Raw genomic sequence first — 27411 nt, forward strand, 5'->3', positions numbered from 1 at the left:
CAGCTGTTTCAGCCACACCCTCTGCAACAGAGCACGGGGGAGTGGCTCTCTCCCGTTGACTGGCCTGGAAAACAAGGTTAATAGGGACAAAAACACGAGGGGCTGCTGGGCTGACAGTTGACAGCATGACACCGATGGCACAGATTTACTTCCATAGTGTTGTTCCCTGATTCATCCCGCTGCTGAAAGCAAATAAAAAGATTACCAATCCACTCCCACCGCGGACGAGGATGTATGGTTCAGTTTTGCATCTTTGTGGCTTTGAGGAGGCCGTTGGACAGAAAACGAAGGGCTTTCCTTCTCTTCTCGACCCCTAATATTATTATTATCCTTCAAAACATGTAAAAAGTCTCCTGCTAAAAATGTATGTAACTAACTATAACTCAAAAACATATTTATATATAAACTGCGTTTATATATACTGTGTTTTTATGGTATCAATGCACAGTTAATCATTTACAGTGCTGTTTACCTCATTTTTGAAAAGGAATGAATAAGTATTCAGTTGGTTACAACATGCCCCCACACCGCCAGCCCAATCGGACTCTTGGACCACCTACCCTGTTGATCCAGGCCTGGATTAACGATAAGGTAAATCTAAATTTTGGATATAACTGACAACATGCTCAAATGAGTCTGTATAGAGGGAACAATTCTAATTTCTCTCTCCTAAAAATCCACACACACAGACACTTTACCAGGAAGCCATTTTTAGAAACTTTGTGTGGGTCCAGGATGTGGCAGGAAATTTCTAAATTAAGCTTGCACGAGCCCCATGATCCTTTAATGCCATCAGCTCTGAGTTGTTCATTTACATGGAGAACAAATGATGTGGATATCTCACCAGGTCTGGCCTCTCATGCTGCAACTGACAAGAAGACTATGCAAGAGGCTGTGAGATGAGGACAACAATTTCCAAAGTAAAAGATGGTTGAAGGGAGAGGCGGATTCTGGAGGTAATTACTAAATATATATACCCAGGTTGGTTGGCTGGCTATCAACAATGCTGGCTGCCGAGGTATTAGCCTGCATTCTAATTCAAGCTCGGCGAACACAGACGTGCACAAGAAGCCATCATCTCTTGCCCGCCACCTTGTCACCACGGTGATCGATACTCCTCCGCAGCGGCTGCCTGGAGAGCGGTGCACCTGGATCACATAGCTGTGATGAAGCATCGTTAGCTGGCTTAATTAACTTCCAGTCAAGTCTCCAGGATTCAGCCCCCAGCCCCACCTGCCGACATTTTTGCCTGCATCACTCCTTGCCTACACCCCCAACCCTTTAGCCTTGAGGCCAAACAACATGCCAATTAAAAGGGTGCATGCACATCCCTTTGCTGCTTTGTTTCCAAGCGGGTCTGAAAATAAGTATTCATCCAAGTATGTACACCACTCATTTGCTGCATTATATATTATGAATCAAACAAATCTTTGCTAATGAAATCAAATTTCCCCTGTCTCCTGAAAATAATTTTCTGCATCGGCCTTTACTTATGGGGGGATCTTTTGCAAACGTCACGGGAGATCCTATGGAGACAGCCACTGCGCCTTAGTAAGTGAAGATTACTATTAAAGATTTCAATTTTACTGCCTGTCTCTTTTGTTTTAAGTCAAAAGCTAATCTGCTTGCAAAAGGGATCGATAGATTGAATAGTGAGAGGGGAGCGGAGGGTGTGCTGGTGGAGAGTGTGATCTCTAGACACGTTGACTGAACATAGGATGCTTCAAGCTTAGATGGGAGTATCAGGGGAGGCTCGTAACCGCGTCAGCGGCACTATTTGCTATTCAGCTCACAAGTCTTTCCTCACAACAGCAATTGCAAAGCCCAAATAGTCCGGGAATTTAGCTTAGCTGGCAGGGCCCAAACTGTTTGCAGATGCAATTCCATGTTTCAAAAGTTTTGAGTGAATGATTGACTGTATTGATCAAGTCCTACTGAATAAGCGTTACTCACAACAAGAGTCAATCTAGCGACTGAAAAATAAGGCTATTATTGCATCATTGGACAACTGCATTAACAACGTTCTGAGCAGGGTTTTTCATATATATATATTTATTTACAGTATGTCTAATGTATATATGTGTGTGTGTTAAGTAATGCGGCAAAATGTTTTTACCCAGTTAACGCAACTTTGTTTATTTCCGGTGTGTCGAAGAAACATGATGAGTTGAAGTTGAAGTGTTTTGCATTGGAGGGAAAAACAGAACTGTGCAGAGGAATTCCTCCATGTCGCAATCAGACCACATTATGCACTGATAGATATATTTCTAGGCTAAGCTACTTCCATCGCTACATCTACCCTACGCTGCACACAGTCTGCAGAGGAACACCACTGTGTCCCTGAAATACAGTAGACAACATCCTGGCTAAATTTGGGGACATTGTTGGCACTTCAAACACAGCCGTCAAATGATGGAGAGTTGAGAGGACAGCAAACTGCATGAGGACAGCAGGAAGAGTCGCTAGTTCAACATGTTTCACCCGGTGGAATTCTGCCTCCAAGATGATGAAATGTGTGTAGATTTGTGTTTAAAATACAAGTGAACAACAGTGTATAAAATGCTTTCTAAATAGATTTAGACTTATTTAGACTTAATTGTATGATTTAGTCTGTGGAAGAAAAATACACTTTTTTCACTTCATAAGGGTTTTTCGTTATTACTGTGCTAGTTACTTACTAATGCATGTTTGGTCTTGCTCACTCATTCGTATTACTTTACAAACCAAAAATGTCTGTTCATCGCTTGTTAAAACCTGGACAAGTCGTGGCTGCTAGTTTTGGCTCATCTTGGGTTTATTATGAAGTTTGTGAATGTATAGTAAAGATTTCAGATTTTGATTCCATATAATTGTATCTTTGTTTCCCATTTTCTTGTTTTCAAAATAATTATTTCAAGATTGGAACTGCTTTATTTATTTTTGCTTGAGTTATTAAAGCTGTAGTCATTAAGAGTAAGGTCCTGCTAAATATATAACCCTTTTTCTTTGTGGATAACAACTTCTGGTTAACATGCAACATTTTCCATCCTTTTTGCTTACCCACCAGTTACGTTTTTATTTATTTATACATTTTTGTCCATGCCAATTAATATCTCACCTGGAAAGTCAGAGTTTGCCATGCAGACTGATGAAATAAGGTTTAAGGTGGAACCATGAACCACAAGTTTCATTGTAACTAAATTAACAGAGGGAACTGTATAAATTATTGAAAATAATTTGTAATGTGTAAAAGCAAAAAGAGAAAAATGTCTGCTGAGCAATTAGGGTGAAAATGTCTAATAAATGTATGCTCACATTCCATCACATTTGCACATCCACCCAATCAAATACAAAATATTGTTTTCCCCTTTTTTAGAAAATACTGTGATTTTTTATTAAAAATGTTGCAGAAAAAGTTTAGACAGGTTTCCAGCCAGAAATATCTCTATCATCAATTAAGGCAAAACCGCAAACAAAAAATGAGACAAACCAAGGATTTTAAAACTCTACATTAAAATCCTTGTCTTCTTGACTACATTAAGGACCAAATGGCAAGAATATATCTTTTATAGAATTTACAAATGTAGCTTAAAATCTTCTGAATGTTCTTCAATTTTTTGTAATGGGATGCAAAACGAAAAACTAGTTATTGATTAATTTTGTTGTAATTTTATAATAATATCAATAATATTTACACTCATTCACTTGCTTTTGTAACCCAAAATATCACAAGCCTCGCACAATACTTTACATATTGCTAGCATATGACAATTTTGAAAAATCGAACATATTTCTTTACAAACATATCCAACTAATATTGATACAAAACAATTCACTGCCTTCATTTCTAAATAATACATTGCTGGTCACATAGTAAGCTCAGGCAGTGCTGAAATTGTGTGACAGAAAAAAATAGAAAACTATGGGAAGCATAACAGGATGACAGCAGGTGATGGGATCAGGTCCGCCCCCATCCTCAGACAACAGACTTGTCTGAGGATGGGGGATGAACTCTTCCTGGACATGCAACGTCTAACGAGTGAAAAGGAAGCGGTGCGATGTGTGATGAACAGCAGACACACCTCCCGAGGATGGATTCTGTTCGCATTTTGGTTGTTCTGTGGAAAAACATATGGAAACTTGAAAGAAGTTTTGTCATCGGAAGAAAGAATGAATTTTTTTGACATATTTACAGGCACCAAAACAGAACGTACAAGCCTGGGGAACCTCAACAAAATCTCAGCCAAAAATAATAATAAAAACAAAACAATAATAGAAGGATCTATTTTAATACAGATTTTTCTCTTTTTTTGATTTAAAAATTTCCACACACAACTATATACCTCTTTTCTCTTCTTTTTTTCTTGTTTTTTTTTACAAAATTTTCATAAATACATTTCAGGCTGGGGTTTAGAATTCTGTGCCCAAGTCAGATGTCTAATGCATGAAGGAAAGGATGCCATTTCAGATGTTTAATTGTTGCTTTTTCAACAGTCTTCCAGTTGAGTTTTTATGGGACAAAACCTCTGCAAAAGCTCCTTTGTCACACTTAAACCGTCAATTTACATTGTAAGAAGAAAAATGGTCATCCCCTGGTTTCCTTTTGTTTTGGTCAAACTCCTTGAAAAACCATCCATGAAGCTTAGCTCTTGTCGTTATTACTGAAGTAACATTCGCTTTGAATATTTCCCGGATCAATTTAAACTGTATATGCTTTCCCAGAAGATATGATACCAAAATAACATCTTCTGAATCACACACTCAGCCACTGGTATTTGGCCTCTGGATGTTGGTGGCCAACCTGGACAGAGGTCCCGTTGAAGCTATACCCGCGTGGTGGAGTGGCCGTGGGGTAGGTTGGTACTGTTCTGGCTGCCACCGAAAGTATTGAAGTTGTGCAGAGGCTGCATGCCAGCCAGCGAGTTGGGGATCATGGTGATGGTGCTGGGCGTCATCAGGGGTATGTCGTCGGGCGAGCGGCGCAACGTCAGGGTGTAGTCGGGCGGGCAGGTGAGGCGCAGTGTGTCGTGGGTCTGCAGTGACTCGCACTCATGGTGGTGCTCCAGCTCCAGCTGCTGCTGCTTCATCTGCAGGGACATTAGCTCCTCACTCTGCATGTGGGCCACGTCGTTGGCGGCGGAGGGTGTGTTGGCAACCACAGAGTTGCGCTGCGGGGTGAGGACCCGTCGGTTGGACTCGTGCCGCCGCTTGTCCTTCTTGTAGTAGAGTGCGGCAAAGGCGAGGATGTTCAGAAAGAGCAGGGAGGCTCCAACCGCAATAGTGACGCTGAGCTCAGTGGAGTAGTCTCGCTTGGTCTCGATCACCACGGTGGACTCGTCGGTCAGGTCGCCGCTCTTGCGCTGGTCAGTGGTCTGCTTGGTGTTAGCGGGTGGGACCCCTGGGTGGCGGGTGGTGGACGGCCAGGTATTCTTGCCGGGGAACCGCTTGGTGTAAGGGTAAGGGGTGGTGTCCTGGGGAGGTATTTTGGTGGTGGTGGATACGTATTGAAAAAATTCATTGATATTGTGGAGATGCGGAACTAGTTCTAACCAGAAAGCCACCTTAGTGGCACGGTAGTGGTCCCGGACTCGAGGCTTGAGGCCGATATGAAGATAGAGCTGGTCTTTGGGGTTATACTTGGTCCAGGCTACCTCCTCAAAACGGTTGGGCTTTGTGTGGATAAACTTGGTATCCTGTGGAACCGGTTGGTTTGGATCCCTTAGAAAGAGGAAAAGGAAGAGATAAAAATCAAAGAGAGATTTAATCAAAAAAGCTAACTCTTGTCAATTAAGCCGTCAATATCGGTTTGAATTAGTAATACAGCCAAATCCATTAAAACAGACAACAGGAAAAATGTATTGTCTAACATTCACCTACAACACCATTCAAACTAAATTACTATATTTTGAACAGGTTAATGTGACTCTGTAAATGTGCTTGTCCTATAAATAATTTGAAAGCAGCATGATTTATTTGAATGGGTCCACTTAGCACTAATTTGTGACACTTCCACATGATTGACTAATCCTTCCATGTGTTCGGTGTCCTTTTATATACCAATGGCACATATACTGTAGAGGTCCATTGTCACATTTTATTAATATTCCATCTCACTTGGGATGTTGCTCCTCTGCAGGTTGGGAGACTGCTTCCTCCATGATAACTTTGTGGGAGCAGTTTCATTGACTTTGTACTTTGTAGAGACGGGGGGAGAAAGGCTAGGCAGCAACTTTGAAAGTGACATGTGGGAGTGTTTGTGTAGCTGTGTGTGTTGTTGGTTTGGTTGCTTTGTTTGGGGGGGGGTATCTAAATACTGAAGAGGAGGGTCTTCTCATGAATTGCATTTTAGGGGCCTCCATGCAGCACTGATGAAGTCCTGCCTATGTATGAGCAACAGTGAGGTTTTGTTTTACTGATTATGGCAGTGGTTCCCAAACTAGAGGTGTGGCAACGAAAGGGGAAGGGGGGGCTGTCGAAGCTCATCACCAGCCCCAACGATAAAAATAAAAAATGTAGCAAAAACTGAGAAGGATGAGGACTTGACATAAATTGTCTTCGAACCACACCCTCAGTAACGGCTAAGGTCACAAGTAGACGAGCGCAGCAAAGAGGCAGAGAGAGAGAGAGGGAGATAGCGAGACGTGCAGCATCAGGAATACAGAAAAAAGATGCAGAGCAACAGAAAAACTTCCTGTTAAATGTCAGATATTATAATGCAATCAATTCAAAACAATTGAATGTGAGTCTTAGAATGCCCCTATATCCCTGACCAAAAACATTTGGGATCCACTGGGTTTTGGATATATTGTTTGTGTGTGCGTGTCCATGTTTGTGCAAAGTGCTAATGTTGCTAATGCGTCGTAGAGCTGTATCCCTGAAAATTGCTGAAATAACTGAATAACTGAAATAACAAATATAGAAGTTATATTTGGGATCTGCACCTTTGTGTAGTTTAGTATATGGCGTATATGATTGGGATAGGTTGCTGCAGTAATTATGGTTGATACCGTTTGTTACACAGATATGCTGCAATTGTTGAACTTATGGTCAAAAATCCCAGAGAACATTAAGAACGTTTTTAAGGAGTACTATAGAGTAATCCAAAATGTTATCTGGCATCAGAAACTACTCTAATTTCTTACCGATTGAATAGTTTGCACCTCAGTTCTGGAAATTTCTCAGGGTACCCTTTATTGTCAATATACAAAGCTATACATGTTGGGAATTTGCTAGTACTGTAGTGTTTGGTTATTATGTGTCATAAAGCTGTGGTTATTTTAGAGGTTGCAAAAAGGTCATTTTAGATGGCAAAAATTGCCACTATTGATGTATAAATACAACCAACCTATTTAGATCACAAGAGTTGTACCCTGTTTAGTAATCCCAGTGTTAAGAAACACTCTACCTTGTAATCGTAGTTGAATGGTCACCAAGAATAAATTACATTGCCCAGCCTCCTTCTCTATTCCAGAAGATATTTCAGTGTGTTGTTGGCTACAATGAGCAGCATGTATCAAACCAGTCACAGGCCCACTGATACATAATGCTCCAGATTTCTTTGCAGGGAGGATTCATGCGCAGCCGCTCACATATTTCCCCTTTTTAAGCACTAAACACACAATCTAAATCCGACACTAAATGACCTCTCAAGGTTTCCGTGTGCTCTCCCAATATTTGTGGCATCACATACCAAATTAAGTTCTGAATTGCCTCGTGAAAATAACTGCTTCTTGAGTTCCTTAAAGAAGAAGAGTTCATGTAACAGATCAAAATCCTAGAATTATATGTTGTGAAGGAAGCATGTGAATTAAGGATTTTTCATCCTTTATGACAAGTGTTTCTAAATTTAGATAAGACTCAATTTCTTGGCCCTTTTTTCCGCTTTGTGACATTGCATTTTCAGCTGATCAAGGTTATTTTTTACATTGTTTTAAAGAAAATCCTCGGACCCCAGTTCATTGCAGCCTTTAAAAATTAACCTCTGGAAAAAAAGTAATTCCCTAGAGAAAAAGGCATGGAAAAAGAGAGAATGTAGAGAATTCTGCATTACATCCCCATGAGATGTGGTGCAAGGTAAAGTAACAAATACTGGAATAATAATGGTGAAGCACTTCAGTTAGAGTCCGGCGCTGTTGAAGGATACAGGTAGATGTAGTACTTATTGCCAAGGCAACTGATCGCTTGAAGGAAAACAAATAGAAAACGTAGACAGCCCCACCTATGCCTCCGCCTTATGTGGCTCTCATTAAAAAGATTGTAGCCAGCCACAATGCAAGGACTGAACTCCAACTGGTGGCTACATATGGACATATACATAAGGCACAGCTGGCATGTGGTCGTTCTGACATATGCTGTAACAGTATGCCACAATTGACTTAAGGAGAACAAAAGGACTAATGTTTGGGGCATTTGGTGCTCATTGAAGTGCAAAATACCTGTTTTGCTTGCATATGATTTCCATCGAGAATCCAATCTGTTGATAATAGCGAGGACTATTGCCATAGGTGGATGTACTAAATCTGTTCTCCCCTATCAGGTGCATGAGAGCAATACGTGTTGGCAGATTGGTAGAGCAGATGCTGATCTACTTGAACGAGCTGTGATGTATCCAGTGTTACAGCTTAATGTCACCACCATACCAGATTTAAATTAAATTATGAACATACATTGCATCTAAATAGGCCCTTTGAGTATTATATTTATTAAATTTCTAGCCTCATCAATTAATTTATTTTAATGGTAAATATATTAGTATATGATATATCTAAGAAATGACCCCCATCCCAAACAAGCTTTCAGAGCCTAAAGCACAGCCCTATATGGCAAATGTAGGCAAAAGAGGCAGGCACTCTTTCCATTTATGTCAGAAAAAATGTTTTAATTAGATTTAAACCCTTCAATTATTATGGAAGCTGTAAAGTGATGTGGAAGGTTTTCAAGGTCTTTTGTGCTTGTTACAGTTCAAGCTTAACCCCAAAGTCCCCTCTGGAGGGGGATGGAAGAAGACAGAAAAATAACTGCCTTAGTGAATTCACTAATCACAAAATTATATTTTAAATCACATATCAAATTAAACAGCAGGACCTGGGCTAACAGTTGATGTAAGCCATTTTTACATGCTCTAAACACAAATAAACCAAACAATTAAATGAACTAGAAAATGCATTTCCTGCTGAAAATGCGTTGGAATGCAGAAAGCTGAAAATAATTTCAAAAAGTTGCTTAAAGTACAGAAATGAAACAAGCAGAAAATATTCTAAACATTGCTGAAAGGATAGAAAAAGCTGAAATACATTTAAAAATGACTGAAAATACAGAAATGAGAAAAGCTGAAATGAACTTGAAAGAATTGCAAAAAACAGAAATGGGAGAAGCTTCTATGAATTTGAAAACACAGAAATAATAAAAGCTGAAATTAGAAATAAGAAATAATAAGAAATATAACAATAATAATAAGTTGAATAAAGATTCGAAGAACAATACTTGGTATGCATCAATGCATTCCAACAAATATTCTCCTTCCTGAGCTGTTTAATGTAGCACGGCTAAATGCTGTTCTTCAGCGGGGCTTCTGGTCAGTGGAAACCAGCCGTGGGCACCAACGGTCTGTGTCTCCCAGTGTGGCTGCTCTGTAACAGCCAATGGAAGCACATTCATGGCCCTTTGAGAGAGTCGCTGTATGGTTCTCTTCTCTTACTAACTAAATATTGGACCATTTATTATGAGTACTGCCATAGAGGAAGAATACGTGTCAAGTAGAATGTGTTGGGGTAATTAATCTAACAAATCCACATCTGTGTCTTTTTACATTTATTTTGCCATTTACATCGTGGGCCCCGAGCAACTTTCAAATCAAAGATACACTTTGTTTTGTTAGAAAAAAGTCCTGTATTCAAATGATAGTCATTTGTCAAAGCTTGTTGGCAACAACCCTTGGCTGTGGGAATATGTTGCTGATTGTTAAGGGTATAAAATGACTGGATTTCACCGGACTTTGTACAGGGGCTGCAGTGGTTTGAACTGCAGGACTGTTATTTTTTAAAGGGACAGTTGCCATTGTGTCAGTATTCCCTTTGAAATGATTACCTCTAACTGCCCTCCATAGTCAATTTGGGAAATAGTCACCAGATTAAAATACAGTGTATACAGAACATTGATACCAATTTAATTTTTGTTTCTCATGTAACTTGGCATGGAAAACAAAGGCCCTTGTTTCAAAGTGTTCCTAGTGGTTTTACTACTACTAGGATTTGTCCTTGAACACAGAGACAGAGATGCTCACGAGTCCCAAAGCTCGAGTCCGAGTCAAGTCTGAAGTCTTTCGAGGACGAGTCTGAAGTCATGTCTGAAGTCACCGTGTGTGCGACTCGAGTCCCACTCGAGTCCGAGTCTCAAACTCGAGTCCCCATCTCTTATCATCGTCCCATACCAACAACTTTTTACTTTTTCAACTTTTTAAAATACGAAGCGTAGCCGCTAAACCGGAAGTTCGTAGATTTTCACAGTAAGAATTGACGCAACCGTCTGTAATGACAGCGGTTACCAGGGTAACAAGAGGAGAAAAGTTCATTAACATATATATATATGTAATATAAATAAATAATCCTGGTCTGACGGGATGTGTTAGCAGCAGTAGTTGACTACACTTGCTGCTCTTGGCTCTGATATTTATTGTCCACGTATTGTTTTGCTTCAGTGAGCACATCAGAGACAGTTTAAGGAGATCGCAGAGTAAACGGTCCGCCACTGGAGTGCATACGTCCCGACGTCAGTGGCCCGTCGGTCGGACCGCCAGCGCTGTTGCCGTCTTGTTGAAAGGTTTTGTAACCAAAGCTCACCACGAATGGCACAGCAGCGGCCGGTGCATTCGACATATTTCCCTTGTGTGGCCGCGCGTGCGCAGCCAGCAATATGTGTCAATGTACGTGTTACGTAGGCAGGTAACGGAGGGAGCAGTATAGCGAGCTCCTCAGATGTTTCCTAAAATTAAACATTGTTCACGAGTCCCAAAGATTGAGTCGAGTCGAGTCTGAAGTCTTTCGAGGACGAGTCTCAAGTCGAGTCTGAAGTCACCGTGTGTGCGACTCGAGTCGCACTCGAGTCCGAGTCTCAAACTCGAGTCCCCATCTCTGCACAGAGACTGTGTTGCCCGCACAGGGCAAGTCCATGTCCAAATGCTCCTCCCTTGAGCAGCAGTACTTAATGCAGCAAACTGCTTTGACAAACTAATCAGAATGTGTGTCCACTGATCTTGAGGACAGAAGTCTGCAGTATTCTGTGAAGAAAGCACCCCTTGTAAAGCTGTTTGGAGCTTTACCTCCAGCTTATTAACAAAGGAGAAGCCAAACCGGCCCTTAAGAGATTCTCCTTATCCAGGTGCACGAAACTAGGAGAGCCCATCCATCGTGGTGGAGGAAAAAAAGTGAAAAGATGGAAAATGAATGTCAAATAACTTATAAACCATTTACAGGATTTTTACTAAACAATTTTACAGAGAAACACCTCTATTTCATAGATTTTTCCTGTCGTATTGCGATGAAACCCTTTTAATAAAGGGGTATCACCAAAGTGTAAAACACAACTAGAATCTTAAAATTAAGATTGGACGGGTCCTCGCTACTCCTTGCACGTTGGGGCATTGGCCAGATGGTTAGAAATGCGGTCGAGGACACCTGGCTTGGTTTATATTATGGATGTATAGAGGGTAAGAATGTCATGAGACTTGAGAAATATGGAGCAGTTTAGATGAAGTATTTCTCGAGTTAAAACCACTGTTCCATTTGTTCTCTTTTCTTCTTTGCCACGATTTAAGTTTTCATTTAGTCTATCATGAACATCGTCAAAGGTGACATTCTTTCTGAGTAGATTGTGATGTCTTTATTAAAGCAGCAATCAAGAGGCCAATGTAACTCTGGATGAGCTGCATAAGAAATACAGTTTGGAGTTTAACACCAGTCATGTGGGAGACACTGCAAACATGTGGAAGAAGGTGCTATGGTCAGATGTGACCAAAATGGACACTGAACCCAAAACTGCCCATCATCTTGAGAACCCCATTGAGCACATGATCCCAACATGGAATTATTGAGGTGCTGGCACCATTTCACTTTTTATATTGGACCTATTCAATGAAATATAACTAGAAAAAATTGGCTTCCTGTTACCAGTAGGTGGCTCCGCGGCCGTAAATAGTTACACAGTAATTCCATTTCAGGTAGAGAGTACACATCCCCAGGGTGTGACTTGGTGATAACCAAGACATTCTGATGTACCAGTCCAAAATTAAAGCCTTTCAAAATGAGAGACAATAGCCATTTTCCTTCAATATCTCAATCACCAGACTACATTTGGTCATTTTCAGATTAGATTTAAAAGGAAACAATCAATTCTTTCATGGCCATTCCACTTCAGGTTGATAGTACACATCCCCAAGGTGACACTTATACATAACCAGGACATTCTGATGTTCCCTCCCAAAATAAAAGCCTCTCAAAATACAAAACATGACCCAACTTTCTTGGAAATCTTTTAAAAGGTGTTTTTTCAAATCTGCGCCCTACGCACATAGTTAAATATTTCTTCCGGCAAAATGCAACTTTTAGAGTTCAAGGTCTGAAGAACACACTGCGTGGATTTGAAAAGAATCAGGTTTAATCCCTGGGAGGAGTTCGGTCTTTTACAACTGTAAGAAATTATGAAAATATGCCAAAAAGGCACATCTTTAGTGATTAAATGCAGCACCCCCTAATCTTTCTGAAAAAAATTGCGTGTGTTCAGGGGTTCAATGTTTACACATCCTGCAATTTTGGTTAGACACCATCGTGTTGGCAGGCCAAGCCATTTGGATGTTATAAATCTTCGGTCGGAAATGATCATATGGATGTTTAAAGGGTGAGAAGTTCATGCTATATGAGAAATATGGAGCAGATTAGATAAAGTATGGTCGAGTTATAACAACTTCAACGTTTGTGGGAAATGGTGGTTTTTTGAAAATGCTCCCTACACACATAGTTTGGAAATTCTTCCGGCAAAATGCAATTTTTAGAGGTCTCAGGATCACACTGCGCGATTTTGAAAATTTTCGGGTTTAATCCCTGGGAGGAGTTCGGTCTTTTACAACTGTAAGAAATCATGAAAAAAGGCCATAAAAAGGGCCAAAAAGGCAGATTTTCAACCATTAATTACAGCGCCCCCTATTCTTCAAAAATTATAAAATATTAGGGTGTGTTCAGGGCTTCATTGTTCACACATGCTATAATTTCAATCACAGGCAAACAGGATTGCCGGTAATAATGGTTAATTTGGGTTATACCTCGCGAGACAGACTTTTGCTCGAGCGAGATAGACTTTTGCTCGCGGATGTTTGATCTATGCGTGGGCATGAACCTGATTTGCGTTCTTGAATTTTGATATGCTGCCATACCAGTGCTAACCACCACACCACCATGCCACAGACATATTTGAACCTGGTGTTTCATCGTAACACTACAGGAAAGATCTATAAAATAAATGTGTCTGTAAAATTGTTATGGAAAATTCCTGTAAATTTATGGTTCTAGCACTTTTTCGAATAAAGTTACTTTACCTTAATTTTATATTTTTTGTTTGGCAGCCGCTGCTGCCATTCATTTGACCGTTATTTTACAAGATTTGAATGTAATTTTAGAAAAAGTAAAATACTTCTTAAAAAAATAATTTGTCATTATTAGCCTACTACTTAAATCTACAGTTGGACTGTTAATTTACAGATATTATCTTTATTTTTACAGAGTTTTGCAAATAATTTTGACAAACAGAAAAATTACTGTAAAAATGTGAAGTTTCCGTAAAAATAGGATATTTTTTACTGTGTAGAGAAGGTAATCGTATTATTATTTCATTTAATTTAGGAAGATATGCTTCATCTCGGGAGCCTGATATAGAGAGAAGAACATTTTACAGTTATTAAATTTAAAAAACAGTTAAGCCATGTACTTTTAGCTGGAAGTAATATTGCAATTTTAAGGCAGAGGAAATCCATTAATACTGTCAATAAAAACCACAGCAGCAAGCACATTTGTCAACTTGTATGCAAGAACTTAGGATATTACAGAATATGTCCAAGCTACAGCAGCTAAATGTCACCACAAATATTTTCTCCTTCAGCTTGATATTGCTTCCTGCTAGCTCCATAAAACACAACTAAATGTAAAGTAAAGTAACATCACGGTTTACATTACTTAAAAGTGATATTTCAGTTTCATAAGTTGTCTACTTGAACTTACTTTGATATTCATACATGAAGTATAAACAATCACACAGTCACAGCCTTAGTAAGATGTTAGCCAATCCTTGAAACTGAAAAAGTTAAGGCATTAAAGTGACTTTTAACAAATAACTACTGTCGGATGCGGGCAGACGAGATGCCGCTAACAGCACCGCGACTCCTGGTAATGTGAGCTGTACGTTATGTATTTGTCATAAATGTGTGTTGGTACACTGATGTTCAAAACGAAGCAGTACATGGACCCAGCGGGGGCTCAGGTGAAGGGGACAGTCTGGCTGAGGGGCTGTATGGGAGTGGCGGCGTAATGGAACATTATAACTAAGAGCAGTTTGTTTTCACGTCTTGTGTGTATTTAAAAAAACATCATCAATTCCCTACATTACGTAATTTAAGCGATGTTTTAATTTATTATAACATTTACATCCATAGATATTCAAGTGTTATTATGTTACAATTATGTTAATGTACATTTAAAAGGGAACTCCTTTACCGCTGTCGGCTCACCTGCCTTCAGCCTGAATGAATTAAATCCTCGTCTGCCCGCACTGTATGATGGGATAAGCTTGGTCGCAAAGGATAGATCAGATGTGTCCTCCAAATGGGCTCCTGGAGGGCTGCATCTCTCGACCGCGTTCGGAGGAGCCGACGGAATAGGACAGCGAGTTGCAGCCCAAGTTACGTATGCGGTCAAGATTGCAGCCCAGGGAATTTAGACATACCCTCTGTCCATGGGTGGGAGTGTGCTCAGCTCTGTGTGAGCGCATGTGTGTGTGCCCATTGGTGCGGAACTCCACTGTGCACAGAGAGCAGTGGAGAAGTATAAACGTGAAATAGAATAGTAGAAAACACAGCACCTATAACAAATAGCACAACTAGTGAACTGGGACTGTTTAATCTGCTTTCTGATTTTAAAAAAACATATTTCTGCTGGTATCTGATAAAAAAAAGAAAACACATTTGTAAATGTCAACTTGCTGTGGCTCAGAAAGTGTGTTATAAGTGTTATAGAGCCGCCTTGCCCTGCCTTGCCTAAAAGCACTTTATTTGCTTAAAGTCTTGGCATAAATTAAAGCGCAGAATACACTACTTTTGAATTAATTACTTTTTGAACTAAATCAATTTCTATTAATTGCGTTTTAACATTTTAACCGTTGCTTAGCACTATAAGCCAGATATCGCAAAGGTGTAAAATAATGTGAAGTGAACTGGTTTTTAACTCAAGTAACTAAGTAACTACACATATGAAAATAATAAGAAAATTAAGAATGGAGAAAAAAAGAGTTGACTATTTATGTTTTTTATTCACTGTTAGATGAGTACACTTTAATTTTCTGGTAGAATATATTGAAATGTCAATTACGGGATTACTTTTGATACCAAAGATATCATGATGAAGATAATTTCCAAGCAGATTATGGGTTTGCTTCCTGTGGAAATTGCTTAGAGTGAAATGTATTCCAGCAGTGCATGATGAGTCCAGGGAGAGGTTTTAGACAGAAAAGTGAATGGAATAGGTGATGTAACTGGTACTTTACAGGATGATAATCGCACATCAACAATATGGTGTCAAATCTAAAGAAAGCACTCACCCTGTTTTAGCAAAGTTGGTCCAGTAGGTCATGACGACAGCGCTTAGCATCACGTCGTTCTTAGAGAAGTTACAGTTGAAGAGATCCGTCGGGCCGATCATGGGGATACCGAACACGTATGGTACCTCGTCGCCGTGCGCCGAGTCGGCCCAGCTGGGCTTCATGTCGCTCTGACAGTGGTGGTAGAAGGCGTAGAAGTAGGTTGGCGAGCCATACTGAGCGTGAAGGTCCGCAGTGGCCACTGCCGGCGCCACCCACTGGTGGTCTGTGAACAGGGCCACCAGTGTCTTGCGTCGGGTCTCCGGGTTCTCCTTGTCCGCCCAGTCTGTGTACATGAACTTGATGGTCTCGCGCAGGGTGTCCTTGCCCTCTGGGTAGCCGTAGAGGTGGTCCACAAAGTCCGATACGGCAAAGTCGAAGTCGTTGGCGGACACCCCGTCCTCGCTGTCCACGATGCCATCCACAAATTTGAAGCCCTCACCCTGATTGACCCCGAGCATGATGTCGTAGTTGAGAAACTCGCCTTGCTCCATGAGGATCTGGGGGTCATCTGGGATGACGTCGCCGTCGATCACGGGCCCAAAGGCGATGTGGTATTTGGCGGGTGTGATGTACTGCTCAATCAACTCCTTGTAGTTCTTGTTCTGCAGGCACTCCACCAGGTCGATGGTGTCCAGCATGTTGCAGCCCACCTTCTCAGCCAGGGCCCGTGTGTACTTGGCAGGCTGGTAGTTGACTGCCCAGCTGGACAGTGCTGTGCCACTCTGGATGATGGCCTTCTGGAACAGATCTAAGATTGATTGGAGCCGGTATTAGTGAAACACACACAGGAACAAAAGCATGGACATGGGCATATGTGAATAAGTGTTTTTAAAACAACGTAAAGAAGGTTTTGAATATGAATGTTTATCTCATTTTCTCTCAGCTGCTGATGGGATTGGCCCATGTTGGATTGACAGTTAAACCGTGAACCAGAGATACAGAAACCAAGATTGCATCGATGCATCTAAAGTGACAAATCTGACATTTGCATCCATGTCTTTAAGCTATTCAATGTGCTAGGTGACTATCTAATTACGAGGAACATCTCAGCAACAGGTGTCAACAATAACCTTTTCCCAGGTGGACGTTACAGCTTCTTGTTTGTCTCAGCAGCTGCCAGTGGAAACATTACCGGTGTAAACCAACGAACACAGTTAACAAAATGGGAGAGGTATAATCATGGAATCGTCCCGTCAATCTTTAAATATCACGATTTAAGCCCGGTGGGACACAGAGTTCTTAGCTCCTCGCATACGAGCATAAAAAGCATTTCACAGTAAATAAAAGCATGATTTAGAATACTGACGTTGGATCTTTGTGCCCCTGTCGAACTACCGGGGGTGTAAAAGATATTTGCTTTGTATATAGAAGCAGGCAGATTTTACATCCTGGAATGTCAGTGGCAGAGCTTCACAATCAGCAAGTAGGCCACAGTGCAGTAGGAACGCAGGAGTTTTGTGGAGGGTTATTTATATTGTTTTGTTCCGCAGTGCTATGAAAACACACATGGATGGTGACTTAACCAGACCGACTTGAAAGGTATATTTTTGGGAGCACACATTTCCCACGAAGCCCGGTTAGGAGTGCACAAGCATCTACCACTGCCGCTGTTAGTCTAATGTGAACGATCATTTAAGCTTAGCGTCAGAAACGAACCGCGCGGCTATAGGTGAGTGTCATGCTTTTAGTATGTGGATGATGGTTTTCTCGTTATGCACGGCAGCCAAAACACAGCAGAGGTCCGTTTTATTGGGAGTAAACGCCAAAAAAGAAGCATCACCCAGAAGGCTTTGCAGGGCACGCCACGCTTGTCGACTCTCTCTCTCGTGATCGATGCCCTTCAGGAAACAAGGACTTTAATCTAAATGTAAAGTAAGACGTTCGCGTTCCCTCAAGTCCACTATAAAGTAAAATGAAACCTTACGCCTGCAACAAGCAGCAAGATAAAAAAGGTGCATTTTGTGGGAATGTGCATTTTTCATTTCATAAACCTTATATTACACCAAGAAGAAAAATGCTCTGAGAACTACAAAAGCACAGTGTGTGATGGAATCTACTAAATCCTCCCTTTTCTTCTTGACTCATTTTTCCAACTATTTCAACTTTAGCATGCAAGTTCCAACCAATCATTTGTGAAAGCCAGAAAGGGAATGAAAACTCATTAATAATGCATATGATAAAAATGCAAAAATATTATAATAATTCAGTCCATCATCTTTCATCAGCTTTCAGACTGATGTACACTACACACATGAATGAACACATACTTGGGTTGTATTCTCGTGTGTCAAATATGATTTGTGATCATTTGTAGTCTGATGAAAAAAGCCTGCAGCCTGCAACAATTGTCCAAATCACAGCAGTAATCAACTGTCAATATTCTGCTGCAGTTTTTTTTCTTTTGATAATGCAGAGTCAACCGTGAAAATATATATTACTCCGTCCAGTCCTTTGGATTCATAGAACATGGACATATGACAGTGACCACACAAAGGGAACCGTAATACTGGATTTATCTTTAATGCTTAACTGGGGTCTAAAAAAGGTTAAATCAGTGGTTCCCAAACCATTTCTGTTGAGCCCCCCTTTGATGATCTTGAAAGCACTCTACATGCTAGCAATATATAGATACAGTTTGAGCAAACATGACAAAAGTCATCTTAGTTTCAATGAGTTGTATTTTAAAGTTTACCCCCAAACCTTCAAATTTAAGATTCAAAAGAAAGCAATGCCCCAGAGGCCACTGTTGACATCCTTGAAGCCTTTGTAGCTGTACGTATAAAGCAACAGTGACAGCATCTCTTTGTGTGGTTACACATCCCTTTGAGCAAACCGGACGTACCTTCTGAGTAATGTGAGAGGGTGAGCAGGCTGACGCACGAAGCTCCAGCGCCAGAGCCAAAAATGGTTACCCTCTTCGGATCTCCTTTGAAGGCCTGAATGTTCTCTTTGATCCACCTGAGGGCCTGGATTTGATCCAGCAGGCCGTAGTTGCCCTTGGCTGCCTGGTCTCCTGTGCTTAGAAACCCTGGGTTGATGAAAACAAACAGAAAAAATAAAAATTTCAACTGTACTTTGAAAGCTTTTTCACATTCATTTAATCCGGATTAAGAGTCTTCATGTTTTAAATCTTATGTACCCTTCAATGATTAAGTGATCTGAATTGGTTAAATTAAAAAGGGAATTCAGCTCTCATGGAAACTTCTGAGTCTTACAGTTTTACTCTCACCCGTAGTATTTTAATAGCGTTGTACTGAACTCCTTTAAACAATTACTTTTCTCAAATCTGCGAGGTCTAACCACTAAGAAGGTTTCTATGTTGACCATTCTTTTAAAAAGGAAAATGGATAAAGCCTGCCCAAAATTCCAGATATCACATGCTTAATAACCATTTTGTCTTTTTTTTAAAGGCTGAAACATTTCATCCTTCATGCCATAAAGCGCCATTGTTATCCAAAAATTATGAATACATCAATAAGCTTCACTGTTGTTCCTTCATTACTATTATACTCTTGTACAAAATAAGACCTCTACTGCTGTAGAAAATAGTAACAAATGCACAATTACTACTTTTGTGTGATTTTTTTCAAACCGACGGGGGCTTTAATGAGCCTCTTTTTACAATGGAACTATTCTTTGTGAGCTCATATGTTTTCAACATAACCAATAGATTTGCGACGGAGAGCAACCGAGACGGAGCATCCCGTGTAGACACAAATGGAGCAGTTAATATCTGCTGCTTGTTGAAATAGCTCAGACACCATCCTCTTCGATGCAAAATGTGCAAAAAGTCTATTCTTTTTACCGGCTCCCATAGCTCTATTCTTTCTACATTCTACATTAAAACCCTAAGAAAAAAAACCCTGTTTGTAATTCATTCGATCTGCTGCCTCAAGTGCAAATATACAAATACTCAAGTATGCTCAGGCCTTTGAATGTGATTCCACCAAGGGCTCCAGAAATGGTTGGCCGATGGGGGATCCCTCCCAGTCAACTGCCAGAGCAACGAGGCTGGCAGCAGGTTCAACATCCGAAACTTGTTGACAAATTAGCAAACGCGCCTAAACCCATTAAGTGGCTTTCTACATGCTGCCACGGCAGGAACTGGTGTGCTCCTCTCCTGCCAGGCCTGTGAGCGAGGCGGCCAAGCCTGGCAGCGATGGCCTGTCTCTAGGAGCTGACCAAGACCAACGCAGTGTAAGTGACGAATGGGATGAGGACTGCTGGATAAGAAAAGGGGGGCGGGGAGGGAGGGGGACGAGAAGACGTAGCCTGCGGGTCTTTGATAGGGAACAGATCGGGTTTGTCATGGTGAGATGGAGGGGATGACAGGGTGGAAAAAGAGGTCAGCGGTGTGGGAGGATTACAGGGCCTCTGGCAGCCTCGGGACCACACGCCCTGCCGCTGCTTTACGCGGACCCCCCCCCTTCACCCTTCAGTCCTCTCATGTCTCTTCGTTTACCCCATTTATTTTCATAAATCACCTCTCACCTTAAAAATAGCCAAGGAAAGAAACATTGCTATCTCCCGGGGATGTGTGTGAAGATTAGCCAATGCTTCGTTTATTAGCACTGTCCCAAAAATAAACTGCATACAAGCCTAAGTGATATTTCATATACACCATCTAAAACACACAGATTTACAGGTTTATTCGATTAAAAATAACTTTACAGATTAAAAAAGACTACATTTGAAGCATTAGTTACTGTATCTTGATACAATGTAGTTTTAATCGACAAAAGTTGATTTTGTAAGATGTTATTTAAATGTTCATGCTTTTAGCTCATCATGTTGGATAACACTGCTTTTGCAACGCAGCAACTCATTGTTTTTAAAGGTTATTTTACAAATACCTTCCGTAATATCAGGTAACCTCAACAACTTAGTTGTTGTTGAGGTTGAATGACAGAGAGCAGGGGAACAATGTTGTCAGAATCCCCCCATTTAAATTCAAACTATAACTACACAATGGCATACATTCTCCCTATTTAAGTTTGGAAGTTAATCTTTGCGCATTAATCCCTGTTTGTATTAATTCTGCCTTGACAGAGGCTGGGAGCGAATGTAGGTCATGACAGAGTGCTAAGGGACAACACAAAAAGCTGAATAAGACCAGGGCACGCCTAACACATGTCTAACACCAACTGTATGGGTGCATTGTGGTAGTTTGTGGGTTGAACCCTTTGAAAGTGAAAAAAGGAAAAAACAACATTTCAAGTCATTGGTCCAAAAATGTGTACTGACCAGTAAAATTATTGCCTACATTGTGTAACCAGTTAGATAATTTGAAAAAAATCTCATATTTTAATTTATTTTTATCTTATTTTAGCGCCGGCTCTCCGTGTTCGCTCAGAACTGCAGGGTGTAGTTTTCCTCTTCCCCCTTTCTGTTACAAAGGGAAAGTCCCGCCCCTGGCATTTCCCCATTTGTCCATTAGCCACTGATTATTAACATGTCACTGGGGACGATTGTTAATTGATGAGGATACAACGCAAATCAAAACAACTGAAAACACACAAATCGTTAATCAATAAAAAATCATGCAATCAATCATATATCAATAAAACATGCAATCATAAATTAATAAATCAATAAAACTTGGAATTGTCCACCCCGTGACATTTACATGTTTATCTAGTGCAGGAAAGTTATTTCAATGTGAGAAAGTAGTAAGACTCAATGGGGCGACGGTCAGGCAATGCTGGGGCGATGATGAGCTTTTATTGCTCTATTTAGAGGTGTTGAAGCGGTATATTTTTTTGTGAAAGGTTAGGTTTGGGTTCCCGGATATGTTGACAGCATTTATGGTAATTTGTCAACCCTTTAACCATTTTTTATTGTCTGGGAAAAGCAATGCCTACAATGACGATGGATGTCTGTCCAGGTCAGGACATTACCATTCAACATCCTCTGGTTAAGAATAGTTAACTTTCATAATTAAAACTGATAAAGAAGCTGAGAGGATGACAAGTTCTTCATCATTTATCATCACCTGAGTACATCAGCGTGGTAGGACTAATAAAGCAACAGCGCTCACAACTGACTTATTCTTTTGATTTCATTTAACTAAATGCACTTACTATTTGAACGGTCTGTCAAAGAAAGACCGGAAGGAACTTGAATTTAAGTACCAAATTCTCTATTTTCATATAGTTCAATATACTGCTAAGCCAAAACCACGATGCTCAGGTCTTGTTTGGTAAAGTACACACACACATTTCCTACTTTTAATTATACAGAAAGTAACCAAAGATCCAAACCTCTTTTTAATGACCAACTGCTATATGAGATATCATTTTCAATGCTTGACACATACTTAGGAATAAAATGAATGGTATCTCTATCTCTTATGCTTAGGTTTTAACAATTTCATTGATCTTGTTGTGTTATTCCTCCCAATGTTTGTGTGGTATTGATGGACACATTTTATCTCTTAAAAACATGCACAGCATAAAAGTCGAGGAGCTGCTCTTGGTTGAAAATTGAGCAATAATCTCTCATTTGAATTGCAATGGATGTGTACAGCTGGGAGGCATGGATAAATACATGTGAATCTCTGTTTAGTTACAAAACCGTCAAGCTTCAATAAGGTTAGCACAAAAAGGTAATGCATCCAGTATGTTAGAGTGACAGTGTCAACATCAGTATTTGCAACCAGGTTCTTTTCATCCAAACCCGCTGACCGTGCTGTATAAGTTTAAAAACCTGTGTGATGACATTCTGGAATTTTGGATCAGAAGGGATCTCCACCTGACAACAGCTCCAGAGGAGCTCAGCCGCTCACTTCCTGCCAATCTGCACAAAACATCTCAGTTTGAATTTTAAGTGCTGAGAATCTTATCTGAATGCCACGGTGTGTTTTTGTATGCGGTTTAATGTTAAAAAGTGGCAGCATCAGATGACAGCGAAGCTGTGTGAGTGACATATGTGACACGGGAAATGGCATTGCTGCTCTGTGGACTGACAGCGAAGCGGCAGAATGCCAAGCGCCAGAACTCAGAGCACCGAATGTTCACAGGCCCGGAAGCCTGGTGACTGAATGCATTAATCTTAGCATCACTCACCGCTGGAGATGGTTAAATGTCTGATGTCCTCTTTTGAACATATAGGCTTTGTTGACCGACAAATTAAATAGAATGAAAGGCACAAATCCTACTAAGGCACGTAAGTAGCCTTAGTAGGATTGTTTGTAACGTCAGATCTAGTCTCTATAATACACTCACAGACGCACACACTCACAAACTCTCACACTCCGAAACACACTCCCATGTTCCCTTTAAGCTTATTCATTAAATGATCACCATCATTGTAGTGCAAGTTAATTAAGTGTATACACCACATCTAAGTACAGCTAAAAAATAACCAAGTGCTATGAGATGAATTTAAAATGGCATTTGTAAAAAAATGCATGAGAGCCTTCTTAGTTAGTCGCACTGGTTTAATGGATCATTAAACCATTGTCTCTCATTACAGGCAAAACATCAACAACTGTAACCCACAGTATATGCGCAAGCGCACTAGACTGACATATGTGACAGCATTAAAAAGTACAACACATACACAAATATATTTTTCAACAATAACCAAAATGGGACAAAGCAATATATAAGAAATATATACAAGACAACAGATTGAAAATGAATGGTGCAAATAAGCAAGTAAATTAAAATGTGCTAACTGGTTTAGTGCTGTTATTAGCGAGCTAACACTAGCTTGATCAGCTGCATGATGAGTAAACAGCAGCAGAAGCGCTGCTGGAGGCTCCATACGTTCCTCATGTCAAAACGGAACAACGCGGTGCTCTCGTGACTTTTTTTTGACTTTGCATATTTTGCCACACTTTTTTAGTTTATTCAATGTGAAATGCTCCACGTCTTTGCCTGTGTCATGTGACTCACAACAACTCCCGGCGCTGCTGGCTGCCGATTCCTCTACGTCGGCTCGGCTCTTTTTTTTTCTTTGTTTTGCTCCACACGCAGATCCGCAACTCATTGAGTGACGTAATAATCACGCGGCACAACGAATCGATAATGAAATTCATTGCCAACACTTTTAATAATCGATTTTTATCAATTTCATCGATTCGTTGTTGCAGCGCTAGTGTTTACATTTGTTTGCTTCGGAAAGTAATGGAATAAAGTGCAAAATAATATTTGTATTAGGTGGCACAACTTTGCTGTTGAATAACTGCTGTTCTTATGCTTTTACATTGGAGCAAAAAACATCCGTTTCCTGGGTGAAAGTCCTGCGTTTGTTCCACAAATACATCCTCCACTCCCATCTGGGAAGTTTATACTAGTTTAACTAAGTCAGTTGCTGTGAATGTTAAATAATGGTGTGTATAGGTTTACATCCTTCCGTTGAAAGCCTGGTGCGTCCTATAGAGATGCTAAAGGTTAGAGAATCAGTATTAGATGGCTCACACAACATGCAACAGTTAAACCTCTTCATCAACAAATATAAAAACAAAAAAATCAAGAAACAAATAGATTTCTTCCTAACTCACAATCCTAAATCCTCCACTTAAAGTGAATCGTAGTGTGGGATTGCAACACTATCATGGGTGATTTCATTGGGTTAAGGACTCCCTTTGTGCTTCGCAGCACTGAGCTCCGATGTGAGGCATCCATCTGGGCAAAGAAGCTCAAACAAACACCCGAGAGTCTACATTCAGTAGCAGATTAACTGCAAATGGAGAAGCCAAGAATCTTCCTTTTCTCCGTTCTTATTCAGGGAAAGAGGTGGTTGTCATAGAAATTGTACAATTACACCAGCAAATAATTTGCACACATTTACTACATCTATCACTACTCAGCAGGAGGCAGAAAAAGCAGCTGCCCTTTATCGCCCTGTCCTATAGAGAGAAGCAGAGCACACTGACAACATGACAGGAATAGCGCATGATTATGCTCCCTTTCCAGAAGATGATCTCTCTCGCAGCTCCCAGACTTTTACGAAGGAAAATTATGGAAAAGGAATGTTTTGGTATAAACTCAGCGAGGTCAGCGGAGCTCAGCCTTAGGCATGCTTCAAACTAGCGTTCGCCAGACGTGAGGTGACCAACCAGGCCGTGTCGGCTCGGCTTCAAGTTCCATACCCGGGAAGAGGGAAGATGAAGAGAAGACAATCATAGGGAGGCCATGTTTTTTTGCTCTCGGATGAGGTCTGTAATTAGGCTAAGGCATTAAAACCTAAATGGAGCCCCGCCTGGTGTTAAACCTCCCCAGACTGACAGAGCGTCAGTGAAACAAACACTCCACAGCTGTCAGAGGCGGCGGCCCACGCTGGTGCATTTCATGAGATATCTGGATGACAGCGGAGCGATGAGTCACACCGAGAGTGACATAATAATAATGACCGAATAAAGACAAATGTGGACATTCCTCGACAACTTCTCTTTTTTCGTACTTAAGCTGCAGATTAGCTGTGGTTGGCTAAGCAGTTTCCTGTCTCCACAGACCAGATTTGGGGTTTTTTTTCGAGGATGAAACCAGTGTCATTGTTTTTCCTATTATCATTAACACCTGAGAAACCCCCTCCAAAATGTATCTGCCGGTTTGACGCCAGCAGGTTCTGCTCAGCTCCCGAACCCCCCCCATTAAATGGTGCTGCCTTCACTAACGCCATTAATCATGTTCAACAACTCGCGCTTGGCGTCTTGCTGTGACTTAATTAAAAGCTAATTACCAGTTTAGTGGGACTATTTTAACACTTCTTTCCCCAATATCATGCACAGTAACCTCTAGTGGTAGTGAGGAGGTGAAACAAAGCTGAATGCTCAATGGGAGGTGAAAACACACAATGGTCTTCTCATGCTGTCTACTATCTAATCCCGGGGTGCCCAATAGGTTGATCGACCAGTCAATCTCGTAGGCAGTACTAGTCGATTCGGTGCCATCGATTAAAAAAATGACGTCACGCATGTGCGTTTTGACCAAAACGAATGCAAATTAGTGATCCTTGCTTACTAATGGGGCATTTCATTTCATTCCAAAGCAACCCAGGCTGACTCCAGTATGGTAATGACCAAGATGGGTGGGATGCCTGGGATGCCTGAGACGTTTCCTCAGGAGAGGCTCGTTGTTTTCGTATAAACTCGTTCTCGCCTTCAGACACGCTGTTGTAGGACGACGCTACTACTTAACAGCTACCCCCGTCAGCCGGCCAGTCCTCGGAGGGGAGGGTGTAGATCGCCATGAGAGAACCCAGAAGTATCAGTCAATTAAGCAATTGTTAGTGTGTTTTCCCTGTGTTGCCTGTGTGACTGACTGCGTGTGTACCTTAACCCTATTCAGTAAAGGATTAATGTTCACCCGACTACGTTTGCCTAAGTTTGCCGTTTCATCCTGACCCCCCCTGTGGCTATCACTACATAACTTAAAGGAGAGTGAAGTGGTGCCAAATTGGGTCGAGCAAATGGTTCATTAAGTGTAGGTTGTGCAATTTCCGATATTTTGCTTTTTGTCTGTTAACAACAGAGAACATTTTTTATAACAGGTTTAACAAAGAAGGACATTTTTCATTTTAAATTCAATCAACATGATCAATCATCATCTTGATGAATGTTATCTCCTCCCACAGGGCTTTAAAATCTGTTTTAAAACAGGATCAGTCTTTAGAGCCTGACATGGATAGTTGGAAATATTCTCTTAACTTAACAGGAAGAATACAAACTTGATCTCTTTGTCTCAAATAGTAGCTGCAGCACTGTTCTCTATATTTGTAAAAATATATATAAGGTACCTGTCTCAATGGAGGTTTGACAATGACAAAAAACGGTGCTTGTTATTGTCACATATTGATGGGTGAAGACTTTTCATAATGACTGACAAAAAGAAAGGGTTTAAGGTCACCGCGGACGGTGTCTCAAGAGATGTAAGTATGAAAGAAAAGACTGAGTGCCACAATACGGCATTGATGACAATCTGAATGAGGTCAATCAACATAGTTCTTCCGTGCTGTGAATTATTTCATTCAACGCCAGTCAAGCCAAGATGCTGCCCAGCTTAATCAGTATTGGGTGCATTGTTTGAAGTAATAATAATGAATCTGTTATCTGGGTCTTTCAGATTTTTTGTGAGAAACTCCTGGGATAAGATGTGAATCTTCTCCTTGTTATTTACTCTGATACTGAGATGTTTGTCTCACAGCATCAAAGGAAACACCCTGATCTAGGACGAGCCAGTTCGTCTCTATTTGTATTCTGATCAGGTACCAACTGCTCTCTTGAGGCCACATGTAGCCAGTTCACGACTCACATCAAGATTCATTCAGTTCCTAATCAAGCAAACCTTAAAAGTGGAAATTTTTTGAGGGTCCACGTAGAACTTAAAAACAATCTGGGCATCAGATATTGTTTGTAAAAGTGTTCTATTTACGCATTTGTGTCAGATATTTTGCATCGCAAAGTCTTGGTCCTGGTTCTGCGGGGCTTGCATTCCCTTCAGCTGGCTTCTACAGCTCTGCTCCCAGCCAGAGTACGGCAGGTGGAAAAAGGCAGCCAAGATGGATTTAAACCTCTCCCACTGACGGCAC

General features: G+C 40.8%; 1 protein-coding gene across 2 annotated transcripts in view; it reads right to left on the reverse strand.

The window, feature by feature from the left end:
• Positions 1 to 4009: 4009 nt before the first annotated feature.
• nlgn4xa (neuroligin 4 X-linked a) overlaps positions 4010 to 27411 on the reverse strand; it is an 81982-nt gene continuing 58580 nt past the window's right edge. For both annotated transcript variants that reach the window (XM_037459875.2, XM_037459865.2), the window contains 3 exons: positions 18719 to 18904; positions 15835 to 16624; positions 4010 to 5697 (listed from right to left, as the gene is read on the reverse strand). In XM_037459875.2, coding sequence (XP_037315772.1) covers positions 4803 to 5697; positions 15835 to 16624; positions 18719 to 18904 — 1871 coding nt within the window. In that variant the 3' untranslated portion in view covers positions 4010 to 4802. The remainder of the gene's footprint in view (positions 5698 to 15834; positions 16625 to 18718; positions 18905 to 27411) is intronic.

Source organism: Pungitius pungitius, chromosome 3 (assembly GCF_949316345.1).
Source record: "Pungitius pungitius chromosome 3, fPunPun2.1, whole genome shotgun sequence".
NCBI lineage: Eukaryota > Metazoa > Chordata > Actinopteri > Perciformes > Gasterosteidae > Pungitius > Pungitius pungitius.